An 18,127-nucleotide genomic window follows, 5' to 3' on the forward strand; every position below is an offset into this window, starting at 1 on the left:
TAGAATAAAGTCTTTTTAAAATCAACAATGTTTATTTATTCCTATCCTGAAAATAATATTTCAGCGCAATTAGCAATTATTGGAATAATTATAAAATTGTAGAATTACTAAAATAAGATATGTATATAAGTAGAAATTGGTAGAAAGTTAGGAGATAGATAAGATGCAATAGTTGGCAACACTGTCGGATCGAGAATCTCGAACAACGAGAGAGAAGGAAGTATCCATCACACATCCATCCATCCACCGTACAGAGCCCCGTTGCACGTCGGGAAATTGAACATGTACGTATGTCGTATGAGCGACGTAGAGCGTTGAATGTGTCGATTGCGTTCGGGGTTGGCTTGCACTTTTCGCGGTTAAATGTGCGCGCAGCAACGTCGCATGGTCAGCTATCAAGACGTTCGCGAACCCTTCTAGTTTATAGTGACTAAGTGATAAGAGGTGAGGTGAAAAGAGAAACTTCTTTTCTTGGGACGCTCGCCAATTTCGGAGCTATAACATTCTATTGCGGCGTCGTTTTAACAAACAGTCGGAAGAACACATAAAGGTTCACTGCTGTGTATCTGTGTGTGGAATATATCCAATCACGGAATTCGCGGGCTAAGATGCCCGACGTGGCTCCCGCGGACAACGTCGGCATCGAGATCAACGAAGATCGACGAAGCGGTGCACGACGAGAGGAGCGACGCTCGCTCCTGGTTTCCCGCGAATACACCTCCGATTCCATTTTTATCTATGCCCGCGCATATGGATGAACAATTTGTCGTATTTTGAAACATCGGAGTGCTTGCAAATTAATCGACTGTTTTGAAGAAAAAAAATATTTGTGTTTTATATACTACGGATGATTGCTATACTTTGTTCAAGATAACGTAACATGAAAACAACGACAATTTGTTAGTGTATTATCTGTTCTTTTTTTCTTTCTCTCATGTATTTCTAATAAAATATGTAATACATGATTTTGGAACGAATATTTATGGTGCAATTTATAGATCTGGAAGAAGGACATATTAATTAAGGCTTAGTAGCAGGATTTACTCTAGTGGTTATATTGTCTTTTGTATTTATGCCTAATGTAAAATGTTACACATGAAAAAATCAGAAGCGTTTTGATCAATCAATATATGTACTTTAAGTTTAAAAATTTACAAAATGAGAGGAACGTAATCGAAAAGTGTCCATAAACTTAAGAGAATCATTTATTCATTTGCAAATTGCATATTGCATTTGTTTATATGGTTTTCCATACATATTTATCATGTTTCTTCTCAAATTAAATAAAACCACTTATTGTTACTATATATTAAGACCAGATTTCAGTCAGTAGAATAATACTTTCTTACTGTTACGATACGCGAACAATTATTATTTGAGGTGCTTCATCTAAAAATAGATAATATACAAGATATTTATGTTGAATTTCAATGCTGGTTTTATGAAAGAATAATATTAAGTATCTTTCTAAAATGTGTGAGCAAACAGAAATTAATTATTTGGATGGAGATGTTGTTTGGGTGAAACTTGGAGGTTGTTGGTGGCCTGGACAAGTTACTGGGTTCCACAATTTACCTGAAGATATTCAACATGGATTTCAAAAGAAACCTTTAATAGCTGCTGTGAAGTTTTTTCAAGAAGATACATAGTAAATAATTTTCAACTTATTTTTATTATATACTAAATCTATTAATGTTTTTAATATTATTTTTGGCTGATAGATATTTATGTCTTTTATATATATATATATATATGTCTTATTAATTTTTTCAGTGAATTTGTCAAGAACTATCAACAAATTTATAAATACAACTGTACCCTGAAAGATGAATTTATCAGGAAAGGATTAGGTAATATTTCTTATATTTAGAATAGTATATTTCTAATATTTATGTGTGAGTATACAGTTTAAAATAATAAATATAATAGGGTAGGTCAGGAGGTCATTCAAACTTACTTTTTTTTTACTTATTTTTGCATATCAAATATTCTCCTGCCCAGGTATACCATCCAACCTGGCACACATTTTGTATAATTATACATTTTATAATATTACTTGCAGACAAATATAGAAGCAGATGCAAAGATGGATCCAGATACATGGACAAATTTCCTGGAGATGTTGAAATGGCTGAAAAGTTAACAGGAGGAGATCCTGATATATTAAGCCATGATAAATTTTCTCCAGAAGAAAAGCCAAATATATCAGCTTTATTTGGAGACAAGAAAATTCCTAAAAAGAAACGAGAACGTGAGGAAGGTCATAGAAAAAGTGATAGTAGCGAAGTTGTACGAAAAATCACACATCCACGATTTTTAAAAGAAAGTGATCATGAAGTTCGGATACGTCAACAACCTAGCAGCTTACCATCTACACCGAATAATAGTGGGTCTCCACAATATCCTTGTCATTTATGTAATTTTACTTCCTCGCGAGTAAATGTTATTATTTGTCACATAAAAAGCCACAGATCAGGAAATTCACCAATGTCAAAATCTAAAGTAAAAACTTATTCTCAATATACAAGTAGATATTCTGATGTAGATACTCCAAAAAGGAAATATACAAAGAAAGAAAAAGGTCAATCAAATAAGAATAAAAGCAGCAGTGATTCTGGCAAAAGAAAACAAATTAAACAGAATGAGAAAGTTGCTAAAAAGAAAAAGACTTCAGATCCTAAAATTCGCGATACTATATTAGCAGATTGGGAAGATGAATCAGATGAAGAACTTAGTTTGAATCAAAGCAATCCAACTGATATAGCATCTATGAATGATTCATCATCAAAAAATCAATTTGATTTTGACAAATCAGAAGAACTTAATGAAAAGAATAATACACTACCAGATGCTAGTGAAATTATTGCAGAAACTGAAAAATTACTTAAAGAAACTGAGACGCTTACAACAATTAACATAACAGAAGATTCTGTATCTGATAGTACTAATACTTCGAAAAATCTGAAATCAAATCTTTTTGATAAACAGTCGTCCGAATTAGAAAAAGACGCTAGAATATCTGATGTTGAGAGTAATGAGTCTACTAATAAATCACAGACGGAAAAAGAAACTTTTAATATTGACAGCGAAAATAAACCTACTGCATCAAATAAAGATAAAAAATTATTATTATCTTGTTTTGATTTCCATGAAGAAGAACCATCCATACCCCCTGTAAGGAAAAAGTCTCGTGCATTTCATCAGAAAAAAGAAATAATAAAAGAATTTGAAATGAGTCAAGCTTTAAAAACAGAACAAGAAAAAGAAATTGAACATAATAAACCTGAGGATGAAGATAATACTAGTTCAAATGAATGTGAAAGATTAAATACACAGTCATCTTTAAGTGAGCAGAGTTTAGAAAAAAATAAAAACAATGACAAGGTTATAATTAATGATAAAGAGACAAATAATAAACTTGAACATACAAAGGAAAAAATTAAATCTGGAAAAGAATCAGAAAAAGCACAGAAATCTAATGTTAATACTTGTGAAACAGAATTAGAAATTGTGGAAATATTTGAAGTTGAAAAGATTGAAGCTGAGAATGAAAATACTACAAATGTTTCAAAAAATGTTGAGATACAAAATTCTCCTACAACAAACGTAACGTTAAATATTAATAAGAAATTAACAGAAAACAAAAATCTAGATGTACAAAATGTCCCTATTGATGATGAACAAACAGACATTAAAGACACAACTATTAAGGGAAATGCAGAAAATGTAAAACAGGAACCTTTAAAGCAAGTTCAAGAAACTTCGTCTGAGCGTTTTACAGTAGAAACAGAAGATGAAGCTATTTCTGAATCTGCTGACACATTTCCAGAACAAAGTGAAAATTCAGATGCAGATATGCTGGATCAAGATCAAGTGCCTAGTTCAAATTCTACAAAAATTTTATCAAATGACGATCAGTTAAATGTTACTCCACAAGCTCGTAAGCCCAGTAGTAAGTTAAGAAAATCAGAACCTATGCGTGCTAATACTAGTGAAAGTGCCAGTGGTAGTGAAAGCCCAAAAATAAGGGATAATAAGAGCAATTCAAAAATATTTGAGAAATTTGAAATAGAAAGAACATCAGAATCTGATAGCGATCGTTCATATGGTCGAAGAAAACGAAAACCAAATAAAAAATATTTAGAATCTGATATATATGTACAAGATGCAGATCAAATGATATGTAAGACTGATGAAAGTCAATCTGAAAGTGAGGAAAAATCTTCTGAAAAAATAAAAATTAAATCAAAAAGAAATAAGAAATTTATAGAAAATATTAAGAAAATAAGCAAGGACATTGATCTTAAAGAAGAAAAAGAAATAGAAATTTCTTGTAATACCATACATACAACAGAAAATAATGTTAATTCTTCAAATATAGAATTAAAAGATGAATTATTTGAGAATACGTCTAAAAACCAAATGTTTATAGAATTAGATACAAAAATTGCAGACAATCAAATTTCTGTTGAAATTCCTAAGAAGTTACAAGTATCAACTGAGGAAAAAGTTCTACTAAAAGAATCTGATACATCTGTCCTTGAAGATACAAAATCTGTAGTAATAGAAGATAATACTGCTAAATTTGAAGGTACAATTCTTGAATATGAGAAAACAAAAGACAATGATACTGAAAGTATATTAACTTCAAGTAATCTTTCACAAGAAGATTTAAAAGATCTAGAATCTCCTACTTCTCTTCAACTGGAACTTTCATCAGAGAAAGAAGCATCTTCTTATCAACAATTAGATATTTCAAAAACTGTTGATATGCTTCCTCCCAAAAAATCTCAAATAAAAAAGTTTGAATTATCACAAATTGATATTTCTGGTACTGATGAAACTCAAAAAATCATGATAGATCCTAAATTAAATAGTGGACAAGAACAAATGAAAAATTTAACTACTAATGAAACAATTGAAACTAGTACAGATACAGAGGCAATTCATTCTTCAAAGCAAGAGAAAGATGATCCAGAAAAACTTGAGATAGACACAAATAATGTAGAAATTACAAAAGATGCAAATCAAATAGAGGAAGAAAATAAAATTCAAGGTGGAAACACAACTATATCAATAAATCAAAAAATTCAGCATATGGAAATGAAAACATTGGAGAAAGAAGAACAAAAAACTAAACTAGAAAATTTAGAACAATTGCCTACAGATTCAATAAGTACATTAAGTGAGCACCAAGTTCAAAATAGAACATCTATGCAAACAAGATATAAAGGAAAATTTACACCAGATACATGTACAAAATTAAAGAAAGATAAAGAGTTATTTCCTGAAGAAAAATCAACAAATACATTCCAGGAAGCTTTCTTAAAAACTTTGCATATCGACAAGAAAAAGGGTATAGTTAATGATTCTGATACAACTGGTAAAGGAAAAAAAGGTAAGAAATTAGTGAAGAAAAAGCCTGAAGAAGAAATAGATAGAAATACATCTTCCGAGACAACTCAAAATATGACAACTGAAGATCCAAATATTCCAGAAAATTATCCTAATCTTTCTCAAGACAACAATTCTCAAGTCACAGTTATGAGCAATTTTGAAGGTATAGAAGTAGTAGTTGATCAAAATCTTGAAATCGATGCTAAAGTGGATGATACTATTTTTCAAAATGTTGACCAACTTACATCAACAAACGAATTTAATATCATGCCTAAATCATTGATACAATCACCTACTGAAGACAGTACTAAATCTATCAATATAGATGTGCAAAAGTTAGATGAATCTTCAAGATCATTAACTTCTACACCTTCCCCATCATCAGATGTTAATGTACCAGTAAAAAAACGTGAAATGCCACGAATAATTGAAAATGTAACATTGACTGAACCTATGCAAATTTTAAAGTCAAAATTATTAGACAAATTACCACAGAAAGCGGTAAAACATAAATTAGAAACCGATGGTACAAAAAGGTGTGACCAAAAGGCAGGTCCAAAAACGAAAATAATGAAAATTGAATCTGCATCTTCAAATACCAAACTGAAAACTGGTTCAAAGGTTACATCTCCACATTTGTCTTTGACTAAAAAGTTACAAGTTTTAAAAGCTGAAGAAGCAGAAACAGCTGCTATGTTAGAGGCACAAAATGAACAGTTAAATGTAAAAACTTCGAAAACTCCAACTACAACTACTACAACTGAAAAATATATTCAACAAAGTTCACAAAGCTTGGCAGATATGGAACTAGATATAAATTCAATGCCATTTGTTTTAAGTGAAGATGTTTTAACTCCAGAAAGCATTGAACAAATGCCTGTTGTTATATCTTCTATTATACCTGCATCTAGCACAATTCCAACATTATCTTTTACACCAACTACACAAATAGTATCTCCCACTCAAAGCCAGTTCAAATTGAATGAAACTACAAATGAAATGTCACCTTCAAAGAAAAAGAGTGGTACTCCAGCAATTTTGAAAAACAAAACTAAAGCAAAACCTACAATTACAAGTATAAAAACGCTAGTACCACCACTTACAGGTGGTGTGAAAGGTATAAAATTTCAAAATACACCAACAACAAACAAAGTGCCACCTCTTTTAACACAGAAGAGTACATCAGGAAAATATGTAGTAGTACAAACATCTGGAGGTCAACAATTGCGATATGGTGTTCAAGGAAAAACTGGTGTACAACAAAAAATTGCTATACCTGGTAAAAGTACTGGAAATGCCCAAGTTGTTCATCAAGGTAGTAAAGTAGTTATATTAACATCAGCACAATCAGGCCAAACTAAAATGCTACCTTTAAATATTTCTAAAACATTAAGTGGCAAGGTTCAAAGAATTATGACAAATAAGGGTCAAGTGTATTGCCCTATCAGTCCTCAGGGTATTATAAATTCAAAAACACTCATTGCTCCAAAAGGAGATGGTGTTTCAGCAACAACATCTAAGCTTCCTGCTGGACATAAGATTATTAACACACAAGGTATAATAGCTTCAAAAGGGGTTCTAACTCCTATCTCAGGAACAATGGGAAAGACTGCTTTACTGGGGACATTATCTCAAGGAATTTTCACGAAAGGTGGAATTTATACGCCGATAAGTGCTTCTACTTTAGGCGGGAAAACTATCATTGGATCAAAAGCCCTGGTTACAAAAGGTACAACCATTTTATCTTCACAGAATTTAGGTACTTCTAAAGCTATTTTGACCCCCATATCTCAAGCTATTTCTGGCAAAACAATTTTAAGCACTCAAGGTATAGTAAGCAGTAAGGCAACAGTTTTGACACCAATAACAGGACAGCAAGTAAAAGCTATTGCAGCAAAAAGTCCATCCAAAGGAAATAAAGTACAATATCAATCAGCGCAACAAAAAGTACAGCTTCCTATGTTACAAAAATCGCAAAAAGTTCCAATGTCTGCTACTTCACAAGGAAGATCTGGTCAAATGAAAACTGGTGGCAGCAGTACAGTAGTATTGCAAAATACCATTCCTACACAAAAGACTGTGCAACAAGGAAAGAAAGTAATTAAACAGACAGTTGTACAGCAAGGTTCTAGTATTCAAAATATTGTATCTCAAAGTAGCCAACAGACAATAGGTATAAGTCCACAAATTCAACAGAAAGGAAAATCTGTATCTACATCAACTATACAAAAAGTTATTATACCTCGAAGTAATCGACAGCAAAAAACACAACAAAAAATAGTTGTTCAAAAAGTACAAGAACCTGCAATTACGACTGTACAAAATATTCAATCAAAACAAACGGTCTCAGTACCATTAACTACTGTACCAAATGTATCTAAAACAATAATTCAGCAAAAACAGGCAGCTAATACTACTGCAACTACAAGAATTAGTACAAAAGGCCAATCAGTAAATAAGACTGCTACACAACAGCAGAAGAATTTGTTGAACATTGCAATGAATTCAGTAACTACGACTAACGTAAATACAAATGTTTCTACATCTTTGTCTCTTCCACCATTAGAATCTACTGAATCTGAGAGGAAATCGAAAATAGAAAATGTACTTGTTGAATCTGTTCAAAAGGACCAGCCTAAACTAGAAAATTTCAATGTCGAGAAAGGTAGCGAAATAGAAAAAATAGAAGAACCGAAAATAACAACACAACCACAAATAATGGCTTTGCCAACAGAAAGTACTGATGGAACACAAACTTATGTTTTGGTAACTATTGATGAACAAGGACAAATACAACCTCTTGATAATAATACTCTTATGTCACTAGAAGGTACTACGCAAAATCCAGATGGCACAAGAACATTATATATAGATCCTAGTTCATTAGGAGAAGCAGGCACATTAGATAACATTGTTCTTCAATTTGATAATGCTGTATTACCAAATATACAAACCAGTGCTACAGAAACTACTCAAACAATTATATCAGAAAGTCTTCCTACTTCAGAAGTAATACACACATCGAATCAAGATATTTTAGCCGCTGCTCTGGCAAATACAGATTTTCAACAAGAGATCAATTTAACAGAAAATCCGACAGGAAATGTAATGACCACTGGTTTGACTCAAACAAGTTTAATTAATCAGACTATCTTGCAGTCAACTATCGTACCTCCTACAGAACCAATATCTTCTCCTTGTGTGCTTGAAACTTCATTGACTTTAAATCAACCCATAATGACGCCTTTAGAAGTGCCTAGTAATTTGCCAATACAATCAGAGTCAACTCCAACTTCTGCTGTGACAACCATCCCGTCTTCTCTTGAATTACCAATAACAATCACAAGCCCTAATATTTCATATATTTCAACGGGAGAAGCACAGATACAAATCCCTGGTAATTCTATGCCAGATATTGGAGAAATCATGGAAAATCCAAGTACAGCAGAGATCGCTCGAGCGGAAATCCCCGCAAGTACTCAATATTTAGTATTACCAAACTTAGAAGATAATATTGCTGTAGGAACTTCGAGTGAACAGAGTAATACTATTTCAATGCCTAGTGTTTCATATTCAGTTTCAATACCAAATAATATAGTTTTACAAACTTCACAAGTTCAAACTACTCCTTCAATGCCAATAATAGATGATACCTATACTGAAAATGTGCAATTTGCTTCAACAATAGAACCATCAATGGCACCAGAACAGACTTTTGTAGATGTACCTGTTTCTGAAATGCTTGTTTCAAAACCAGTTGTTTCCAAGAAAAACGTAAAATCGCAAGACACTGCTGTAACATCAGAAATGGTAGTATCTCATAATGTTTCTACATCTTCCCAAGAATCTATTGTATCAACAAATGAATCTCCTTTATTAAGTGAAGAACAAGATACCACAATACCATTGCAAGAAGTATACTCTTCTCAAGAAATTTCTATTAAGTCAGAAGAGATGCTCTTGGAACAAACAGTTACTAAGCAAGAGAATAATTCAAATGTGGGAATTAGTAGCCAAAGTGAAGAAGTTAGTAATAATGATAATATAGTACATGTACAAATTATGGAGCAACCGGATGATGCAATGACAAATAGTATGTCATTAATGGATGATAATACTTTAGTTACTTCTGAATCCAATGCAAAAATTTCGTCTGAAGAACATGCGAATTTTGAAGTTTCAAATTCAAATGAAATAGATACAAATAGGTCACAAGAAACACAGAATATAAAAAAATTTAAAGAATTAAGCTTTAATGAACAATCTGCTAATAATGTCCATTCTCCCATATGTGAAAAACAAGCAGCAACATCCAATGAAGTAGAAGTTGCTCAAGAAGGGGCACAAATCCTACCAGCAGAGTCACTGAACCGTTTAGATGAACATAGTATGGATATAGATGAGGTTATTGAATCTAAAATTTATGCTGCAAATACAATGAAAGAATCCGAAGATTCTCAAAGAGATGAACCATCATCTCAAGGTGAATCAGATTTGATTCAAAGAAATCTAGAATTACATTTTGGAGAAACAAATGCAGAGGCTAGTCATGAAATACCATCACAGTCATATGAACAGTTTGGAATAGCAATGACTACTGATTCCACTGATTTACCTAGTCAATCTGCTACAAAGTCTGAAAATTCAAAAGAACCATCACAATCAATAACATATGAACCTATGGAAACAGATGAAGAAGCTGTTGTAACAGAACCACCAACACAATCATTTGAACATTCAAAGATAAATGAAGCTTCTCAATCATATGAAGCATCTGCAGAAGCAAGTACAAATGCGCCTACCCAATCTTTTAACGAATTAATGCAAAGTCAAGAAGAAAGATCAACTATTGATGATGCAATTGATGATCAGACGTTCCCAACACAGAGTTATGAAGTTGGTAAAGCAGAAAATATTCCAGAAAATTTAGAAACGGATGCTGAAATTAGTCAGGAAGGAAATATGCCATCTCAATCTAACGATATTGGTACAGATGGGATTGGCACATCCTCAGTTTCTACAAATAATTCTGGACTTAATGAAGATGAAACTGCAAGTTCATCTTATGTTCCAGAAACGCCTGAGAATCAAGAAAGAGATCCAGATCAAGAAAGTGCAATAAGTACATCATCTTGTGAAATTCCACCTTGTGCTGAGTTGAATATTGCATCATCTAGTGCAGAGCATACAAGTATCCATGACAATGGAGTACCTGAAATACCTACATCTTCATATAATTTGAATCCAGACATTACTTCAACTCATGTGGATTCTGTACCAACCTCTAGTTATGAAGAGCAAAATGTATCAACTTCTTATGAAGTTCCAATCTCAATGCCAGGCCTAGAGGAAACATCCTCTCAGAATTTTGTTACAGAAAGTACAGATCATAGAAACGAACCATCTAGTTATTATACTCATCACCAGGAAGTAACAGCAAGCTATTATGAATCTGTAGGGCAAGAAACAAATTCGAGATTGGTTGAAGATCCACAAGAGGAAGTTACTCCTAGCTATTATGACAGTAATCCACAAGAAGCAAGTCAAAGTTATTTTACTCCAGAAGAAGCCACACCAAGTTATTCCAGTCATAATGTCTCTCCCAGTTATTATGATCACAGACCAGAAAGTGAAGCAAGTCAGAGCTACTATTCTGCAGATGACATGGAAAAATCAGAGCAGTCTTCCTCACAAAATATTGAGGCATCACAAAGTTTCTATCAAGAACAATCTGATGAATTAAAATTAACTCAACAAGGAGAAGCTACACCAACATATACAGAAAGATATCCAGTTGATTACACATTAGAGAATTCACCAATAGACAGGCACGATCTTGTAGAAAGTTCTGTACCAGCCACTAGGCCTACAGAGAGGTAATATATTATGATGAGAAGTAGCGTTGCGCTATAAAAAGAGTCCTTGTTTTTATAGACTAATGGACATTACAGCCATTGATAGATAAACTCATCTATTTTCAAATGTAAATATAATATTAAGATGATAAATAACTATAAGCTAAAATTAGATTCTTATCTATAATTTATAACTATACATATACATGTGTATATATATATGTGTATATATACATACATACATACATACATACATACATGCATGTATACACGTTATCACAAATGCACAATGCTTATGTACATCTGTGCATAAATATGTATGTATATATGTGTATATATTAATTATATATATTCGTACATAGAATTTGATAAGTGAGCAGTGTAATTACAGAGGAAAACTATGGTTTTGTTATAAAAATATTATCTTATACATATATCCATCTTATTTAATATGTTGAAAAAATATAAACATTTCAATATATTGAATTAGATTATCATTCATAACTTCTTTCTCCTTTCTTTTAACTAGATACAATACTTTATCATATACTAAATTGATTATATGTTTTCAAATACAATACATATGCAATGTGTATATTGTAAAATTTTGTAAACTGTCATTGGAATAGTAGTAACAACTGTTAATTATTGCTAGTTTTGCAATAAAACTTAATAGTTGCACTATATGGACAAATATAAAATGTAAAATAATTGTATATTATCGTGGGTTCTTAAGGAGAATAATCAGAATCGAATAATAATCAGAAAAATAATTCAGTGAAACTTTACTACTACTCCATAATGACAAGTCTTAATGAACGTATAAAAACTAAATGCACAATATACCTTCAGTAAGTACTAGTAATGTACATCCCAAGATATTTATAAAATTCAAATAGAAAGTTTCTTGGATTATTCTTTAAAGACTTAATTTTTCAAATAAGTTTTTCACTCTCCTTTTTCACTACTTATGAATCTATTTACTGACAGGAAATTCTTTATGTATAATCAGAAGTGTAGATAATTAAGAGAATCAATAATTGAATTATTATGCATACATTGTTTATTTGTAGGTAATAGTTTACATTTATGAGAAATAAAGAAGCCTATTATTTGAATTATAATAATGTATAATCCGTGTGCTGAAGTGTAAAGAATAAAAGAATTTAATAGGAGATCTGTCATGTTTGAAATGAGTTAATATTTACAGGGGAGTAATTTAAAAATAAATTAATAAAAATAAATGATTTAATGTGAACAAGATCATTTTATTCCTGTGAAATATTTACAATTACATGCCGCAATTTTATATGTAAACAAATTTTTACACATGCGTATTAATATATATGAATATTTTTAATAGCTTTAACATGTTTTAATAGTTTTTCCAATAATTTAGAACAAATAATTCTTTTTGAAGAATGATGTAACCCTCAAACAAGACAGATTTCTCAACATACTCTAATATAAAAACGGTTATATTATATTCTTTATAAACTCATGTTATCAAAAAGAAATTTGTTTTTATTTTTCGCGGCGTTTTCAATCGTGATCACGCATGTATATATTATGTTACTGTTACGGGAAGAAAGTTATTGATTATGATATATCGGATTTGATGGAAGAGAAATTAAGCCAGAGAAATTTTTGAAAATGGACTGAATTGTTAATATTCTTTGATTGCTTCTTGAATTCAATCAATATATACATAAATACACATGTACATATATTTTTCAAAGCAATTATATTATAAAAGTTTCTATACCTATAAATAGTATGTAATACTGTGAAATGGGGAAAATATAATTACATTTTCTATTAAAATTTTCTGGTACAATCGTAAGTTGGGATATAATTGCTTCATTGAAGTAATCAAATTTAAGTGACATAAAGTGATATTGATTAAAATAGCATTAATGCGTTATTATATGGATAACAATTTGATATTTTCATCACTAACAATATTATCTTTTTATTTCTACAGTGTGCACCACATACACGATTGTAACTAAGAGATAAAATAAATACATAAATATTTACGTAACAAATTATATATACAATAAATGTTTTTGTTGTTTTATTATTTGGACATGCCCATTACAATAAATTTTTGCCTGTAAAAAAATATATTTACTATTTTATTTAATGTATTTTCATAAAGAATCTAGTAAGCAACATTTTTATTGCACTTTAAACTGTAATTTACGAAAATTGTTGACATATATATAATTTACATGTATAGTTCACATATATTATGCAGTAAAAATTTTTTTTATTGTGACCATGTTAATTATTAAACATTTTTGTATGCAATTTACAAACATATAAAAAGTACTAGTATATATTTGTTATTATTATCAAAGATTTATTACCTAAAATAATCCCAAAATACAATAAATTATGTTACATTTATAGATGTATGGTCATTTATATACAATATAGTAATATTTGCAATAGTTATGAAGGAACACAGTCTTTACAATCATTATCTCGATTGATTTAGTTTTATTTTCGCCAGTATTGTGCAAACTTGTGTAATTGTTCCACTAATACTGCCATTACAGCTGTTACTGATAAGTCCAAAAGATTATGTACATAATGCACTGCTTCTTCGTCGCTCAAATCCAATCGTAGTTTATCTTGAACTTTTTTAACAGCTTTATCTGGTTCTAAAGCTATGTCTGGTACACTAGCATCAACCATTAACGAAAACAAATTTAGAATTAAATTTGCATGTCTGCGCAAATGTAGAAATGCAGTGTAACATTGTTTTCGAAATTCATGATAATGTTCCGAACCTACGCCGCCCATAGCTTCAACCATCTCTTTACTCAATTTCATTGGTGGTGGTAAAGGTTTTGGATCTCGACCCAAAATATAGCCGAAATCTATATGAAAGAGTTTACCTAAAATATAAATGTTATTCCGTTTTATGAAATGCTTATAATTTTATATATGTATGTTTATTTTTTCACAGCTTATATAACTAAGAAATTTATACCAGAAATTACCTGACGTTGTTAAGAGTAAATTATCTAAATGTCGGTCACCAACACCAAGTACATATGTGATAATGCAGTAACCGGCTGAAATTTTATGATTTTATATAATTCAATTTGATATAAATTATTTCAAGAAGACATAATTCTTACCACAACTTCGAACATAAGTATCCATAACTTCAGGTACAACACCATAAGGGCCATTTTCGGATGGATGATGTTTTCGGAAAAAGCTTAATATAGATCCTTCACTAGCTAGAACTTCTGCAACTGTTGTAGATTCAATAAATTGTAAAAAACCATGTCTAGTACTTGTTGCAAGTACCCTAAAAATAAAGTAATTCATATTTTAAATAACGTTATATGTTGACAGATTGTTCTAAGAACTTTTACCTGTAAGGAGTAAGTTTTAAATCCAAATTTTCTCTTCTTAATAATTTATCCATAAGTGCAATTGTTTGTAAAATTAATTGATCTTGTCTGAGGTCATCACCATGTTTAAAAATCGCAATGTATTCGCTGTTTTCCGTTGTTAAAAATGTTAATTTAGAAGGCATAAGAGCTGATTTAAAAAGACTGGCTCTAAAAAATAACTTACATTACTTAAATATACCATATATCATTATTAAGTAGAAAGAATTGCACATACTTTTCAGGTATAATTCCCTTGATACAAATTTCTGGATCCAAGGGAAAAGGTATTGGTTCAAAATTGGAAAAATTGATTTTAAATGCTGGATCCGGATCTGCCAATAATATCCTGAGCCGGTCAGTTTTCTTTTTACGATTTCCGCTTTCTCGTGCAACTGCTTTTACCAATGCTACTAATTGATCAATAAACATTTTTTGGCGTAAAAGAAATGCTCTTCTTTTTTGCCAAACAGCATTTCCTTGTGCTAGCATCATTGAAAACATTGACATTACAGTATTATACATTTCTTTAACACGAGTATCTTGTTTTGCACTTATGGATGGATCACTTTGATCTTCACATTCAATAGAGAGATACCAATAAAAGTAATTGGCCAGTGTAGTGTTTTGGCATGCACGAGTAATCAGAAAAGATGCTAAATCCATAAGAGAATCTTGACTTGCTGAGAAATGTCCACTTTCAGATTCACTGGACTATAAATCATGTATAACTATTCGTAACAAATTAGAGGAATTCAATGTTTATACTATAAAATTACTTACCGTTGTTACAGCTGTAGATGAAGAATCATTAATTTGTACTTCTCTATCTAATTTTTCAACTTTTTCAGATTCCTTTTCTTTTATTAATGTTTGATGTGCCCTTTTGATGCTTTCAAAATCTTCATACTTCAAAGCTTGTACTAATTGCAACAAGTACAACATTAAGTCATCATCAGGTGCTTGATTAAGTCGAGTGATAGCATATCTTCTAACAGCTGGATGTGTAAATGCTGGGCCAAGTAACTCTAATGCATCTTCAGGGTCAGGTGGTGCCCATAATGCTAACATTTCTAATGCTTGTCGTTCTTCTCCAGCAACTTTCCAATTTACGCATTTCACGAATTTTGTTAAAGCCTTCTTTTGATTTGACAAATAAAATCTATATTTCCAAATAAGATCTTGTTCTTCTGTAGAAAGAGCCGTTGTTGGCGGATAACTTAATATTATGTTTAAAGCATCACGAACATTTGAAGTTGGTTTTAATTCTCGAGTATGGCCACCGCTTCGTAAACTTCGAGCCAATTTATGATGTTTTGCTTCCACAAGATTTTCCTAACAATAAAAATATATGAATGAATATAAGAATTATACATATACTACACATAGATATATATAAGATAATGATTTAAGAGTAAACCAAATAATAAGAACTAACTTTCTTCTTTCTTTCCTGGAAATATTTATAGCTTTTATGATAATAATCATATAAATAAAGTTGAGATCTATTGTATATTATGTATAAAAGTTTATAATAATACTTACTTGCAAAATTTCATAATCGGGCAAAGTTACAACATCTGGTTGTGATCTGTGTTGAACAACTTCATCCCCATCTTTTTCGTAATACACTATAGAGTACTATAAATATATATAAAATATTTAAAATATTTAGGTTAATAATAAAATTTATAATAAAATTATAAATAATAATTATATAATAGCCTGCAGCACTTAAATTTGAAGTTTTTCATACCGGTATTCCATCCATAGTAATTTCAGGAAATTCAATCATTAAGTACAAGTATTCAGATGCTCTTTTCTCTCTTTCATTAATTAACTCAATTTCTCTAAATGTTAGTCGGTCCAGCCAGTCAACTTTATTCATTTGACCATTCCTGTGCTTCTTGACAAGTTTTGCTAATCGTTGCATTTGTTCTTTCCCATGATCTCTAGTTTTTCCTGGTGTACTAGTTAGTACACTACCATCTGCTTCTACTCCAGGCCATACTCTAAGGTCTAGCATTCCTTGACGAAACACTCCATGTTTTCCAAATAAAGATATTGTTGTACCACCAACTGGTAATTTTCTACCAGGTCCAGCACAGTCATATAAACTTATACATAATTGAGCATCTCGTGGTAGATCAGAATAAGAAATAGGTAGAGTTACCCATTGATTCCAACTAAGAAAATTCATATATATATTACACGTATTTTAGAAAAATACTGCCACCATACTTCCAAAACAATAATACATACTTCCAACGTGATGTGAAATGTTTATATGCTGTATGAACGGGTAAAGCAAGTGGTCTACCACCAGCCCACACCTGTAAAGAAGCTGCTAAATCCCCACGTCCTCCATTGGTTCCATATAGACCAGAGTATTTCAACATAGGGTCGATAAGCAATTTATCATATTCTGGTCGTTGTCTTTTTCCTTCTAATGTTCCTCTACGAAAAGAAAAATGTACTATATTAGAATAATTTACATTAAAATTGATATGTATTCATATGGCATTTTAATTAAAAGATCCAGATAATCTGCAATGAAATATTTGATTGTCTGTACTACATTTAAATTAGAATTTGTAATCGGATTATTTTATATTTTATGGTACTACCAGTAGTCCATCTGTTTTTATTGGGGAGATACATTATGGAACATTTATTATGGTAACCTGATAGCAGCTGATACTGACACTTATTACATTTCACACACTTACAATTAAATCTTACATTTTAATTTGTATTTTCGTGTCTAACGAAGAACTGTACACATAGAAAAACTTATCATTAATATCTTCCATCATTTTATGAAATTACAAAGTTAACATATTTCTCTACTTCACATTTTCCATCATTCTGCCGCGTCTATTGTGCTTAATACATTGGTATATGTACCATACTACGTGAAGGAATATTGCTACCATAGGGATGTAGATATATGTATGTACATAACATATATAGGTATAAATATTTCCTAATAGAGTCATCTATAGTATTTTTAGTAATATAAAAAGTTGTGGTAACAGGTGTTGCAATTTTTATATTATCGATTGTTAGTCAGAAAGTTATATCATAACTTCCATGCTTTCGTTTATAAGTAGGCAACTTACCATTTGTAAACAAAGTTATAGAATCGCATAAAATCTGTATAAATAATATATAAAATACATAATTTATATCTTAAAGCGTATCTTTTAATTTTACTTTTAATCTTGTAAATTTACTAACAATAAAGATTTGTCTTATTTTATCAAATATTAAAGATATTATACAAGTATTATGAAATAAAGATATAAAATTTATTTTTATTATACTATTATAATATTTAAATATTTTACTATTTCTTTCTATTATCATTTTTTATTGTTATTTATTTCACCATCAATACACGACATGTTTTTGTGAATATGTTTCATATTCTTACAGTCTTGTTGTACTTTGACAGATAAA

At 30.8% G+C, this 18,127-nt stretch overlaps 2 protein-coding genes across 3 annotated transcripts; one reads left to right on the top strand and one right to left on the bottom strand.

The window, feature by feature from the left end:
* Positions 1-158: 158 nt before the first annotated feature.
* Positions 159-13,316, top strand: LOC122568119 (mucin-3A-like). Its single transcript, XM_043727492.1, has 3 exons — positions 159-1,648; positions 1,774-1,850; positions 2,063-13,316. The coding sequence occupies exons 1-3, from the start codon at positions 1,473-1,475 to the stop codon at positions 11,275-11,277; spliced, it is 9,468 nt and encodes a 3,155-aa protein (XP_043583427.1). The 5' UTR covers positions 159-1,472; the 3' UTR covers positions 11,278-13,316.
* Positions 13,317-13,596: 280 nt separating this feature from the next.
* Positions 13,597-17,580, bottom strand: LOC122568120 (phosphatidylinositol 3-kinase catalytic subunit type 3). Of its 2 annotated transcripts, none has more exons than XM_043727493.1 (10): positions 17,408-17,580; positions 16,928-17,122; positions 16,422-16,851; positions 16,211-16,306; positions 15,449-16,000; positions 14,904-15,379; positions 14,648-14,836; positions 14,405-14,580; positions 14,264-14,338; positions 13,597-14,158 (listed from the first exon to the last, which is right to left on the bottom strand). In XM_043727493.1, the coding sequence occupies exons 1-10, from the start codon at positions 17,479-17,481 to the stop codon at positions 13,758-13,760; spliced, it is 2,664 nt and encodes an 887-aa protein (XP_043583428.1). In that variant the 5' UTR covers positions 17,482-17,580; the 3' UTR covers positions 13,597-13,757. The 2 variants fall into 2 exon arrangements, with proteins under 2 accessions (XP_043583428.1, XP_043583429.1); XM_043727494.1 differs by having other exon boundaries at positions 17,395-17,536.
* Positions 17,581-18,127: the final 547 nt, after the last annotated feature.

This window comes from Bombus pyrosoma, linkage group LG6, assembly GCF_014825855.1.
Source record: "Bombus pyrosoma isolate SC7728 linkage group LG6, ASM1482585v1, whole genome shotgun sequence".
Lineage (NCBI taxonomy): Eukaryota > Metazoa > Arthropoda > Insecta > Hymenoptera > Apidae > Bombus > Bombus pyrosoma.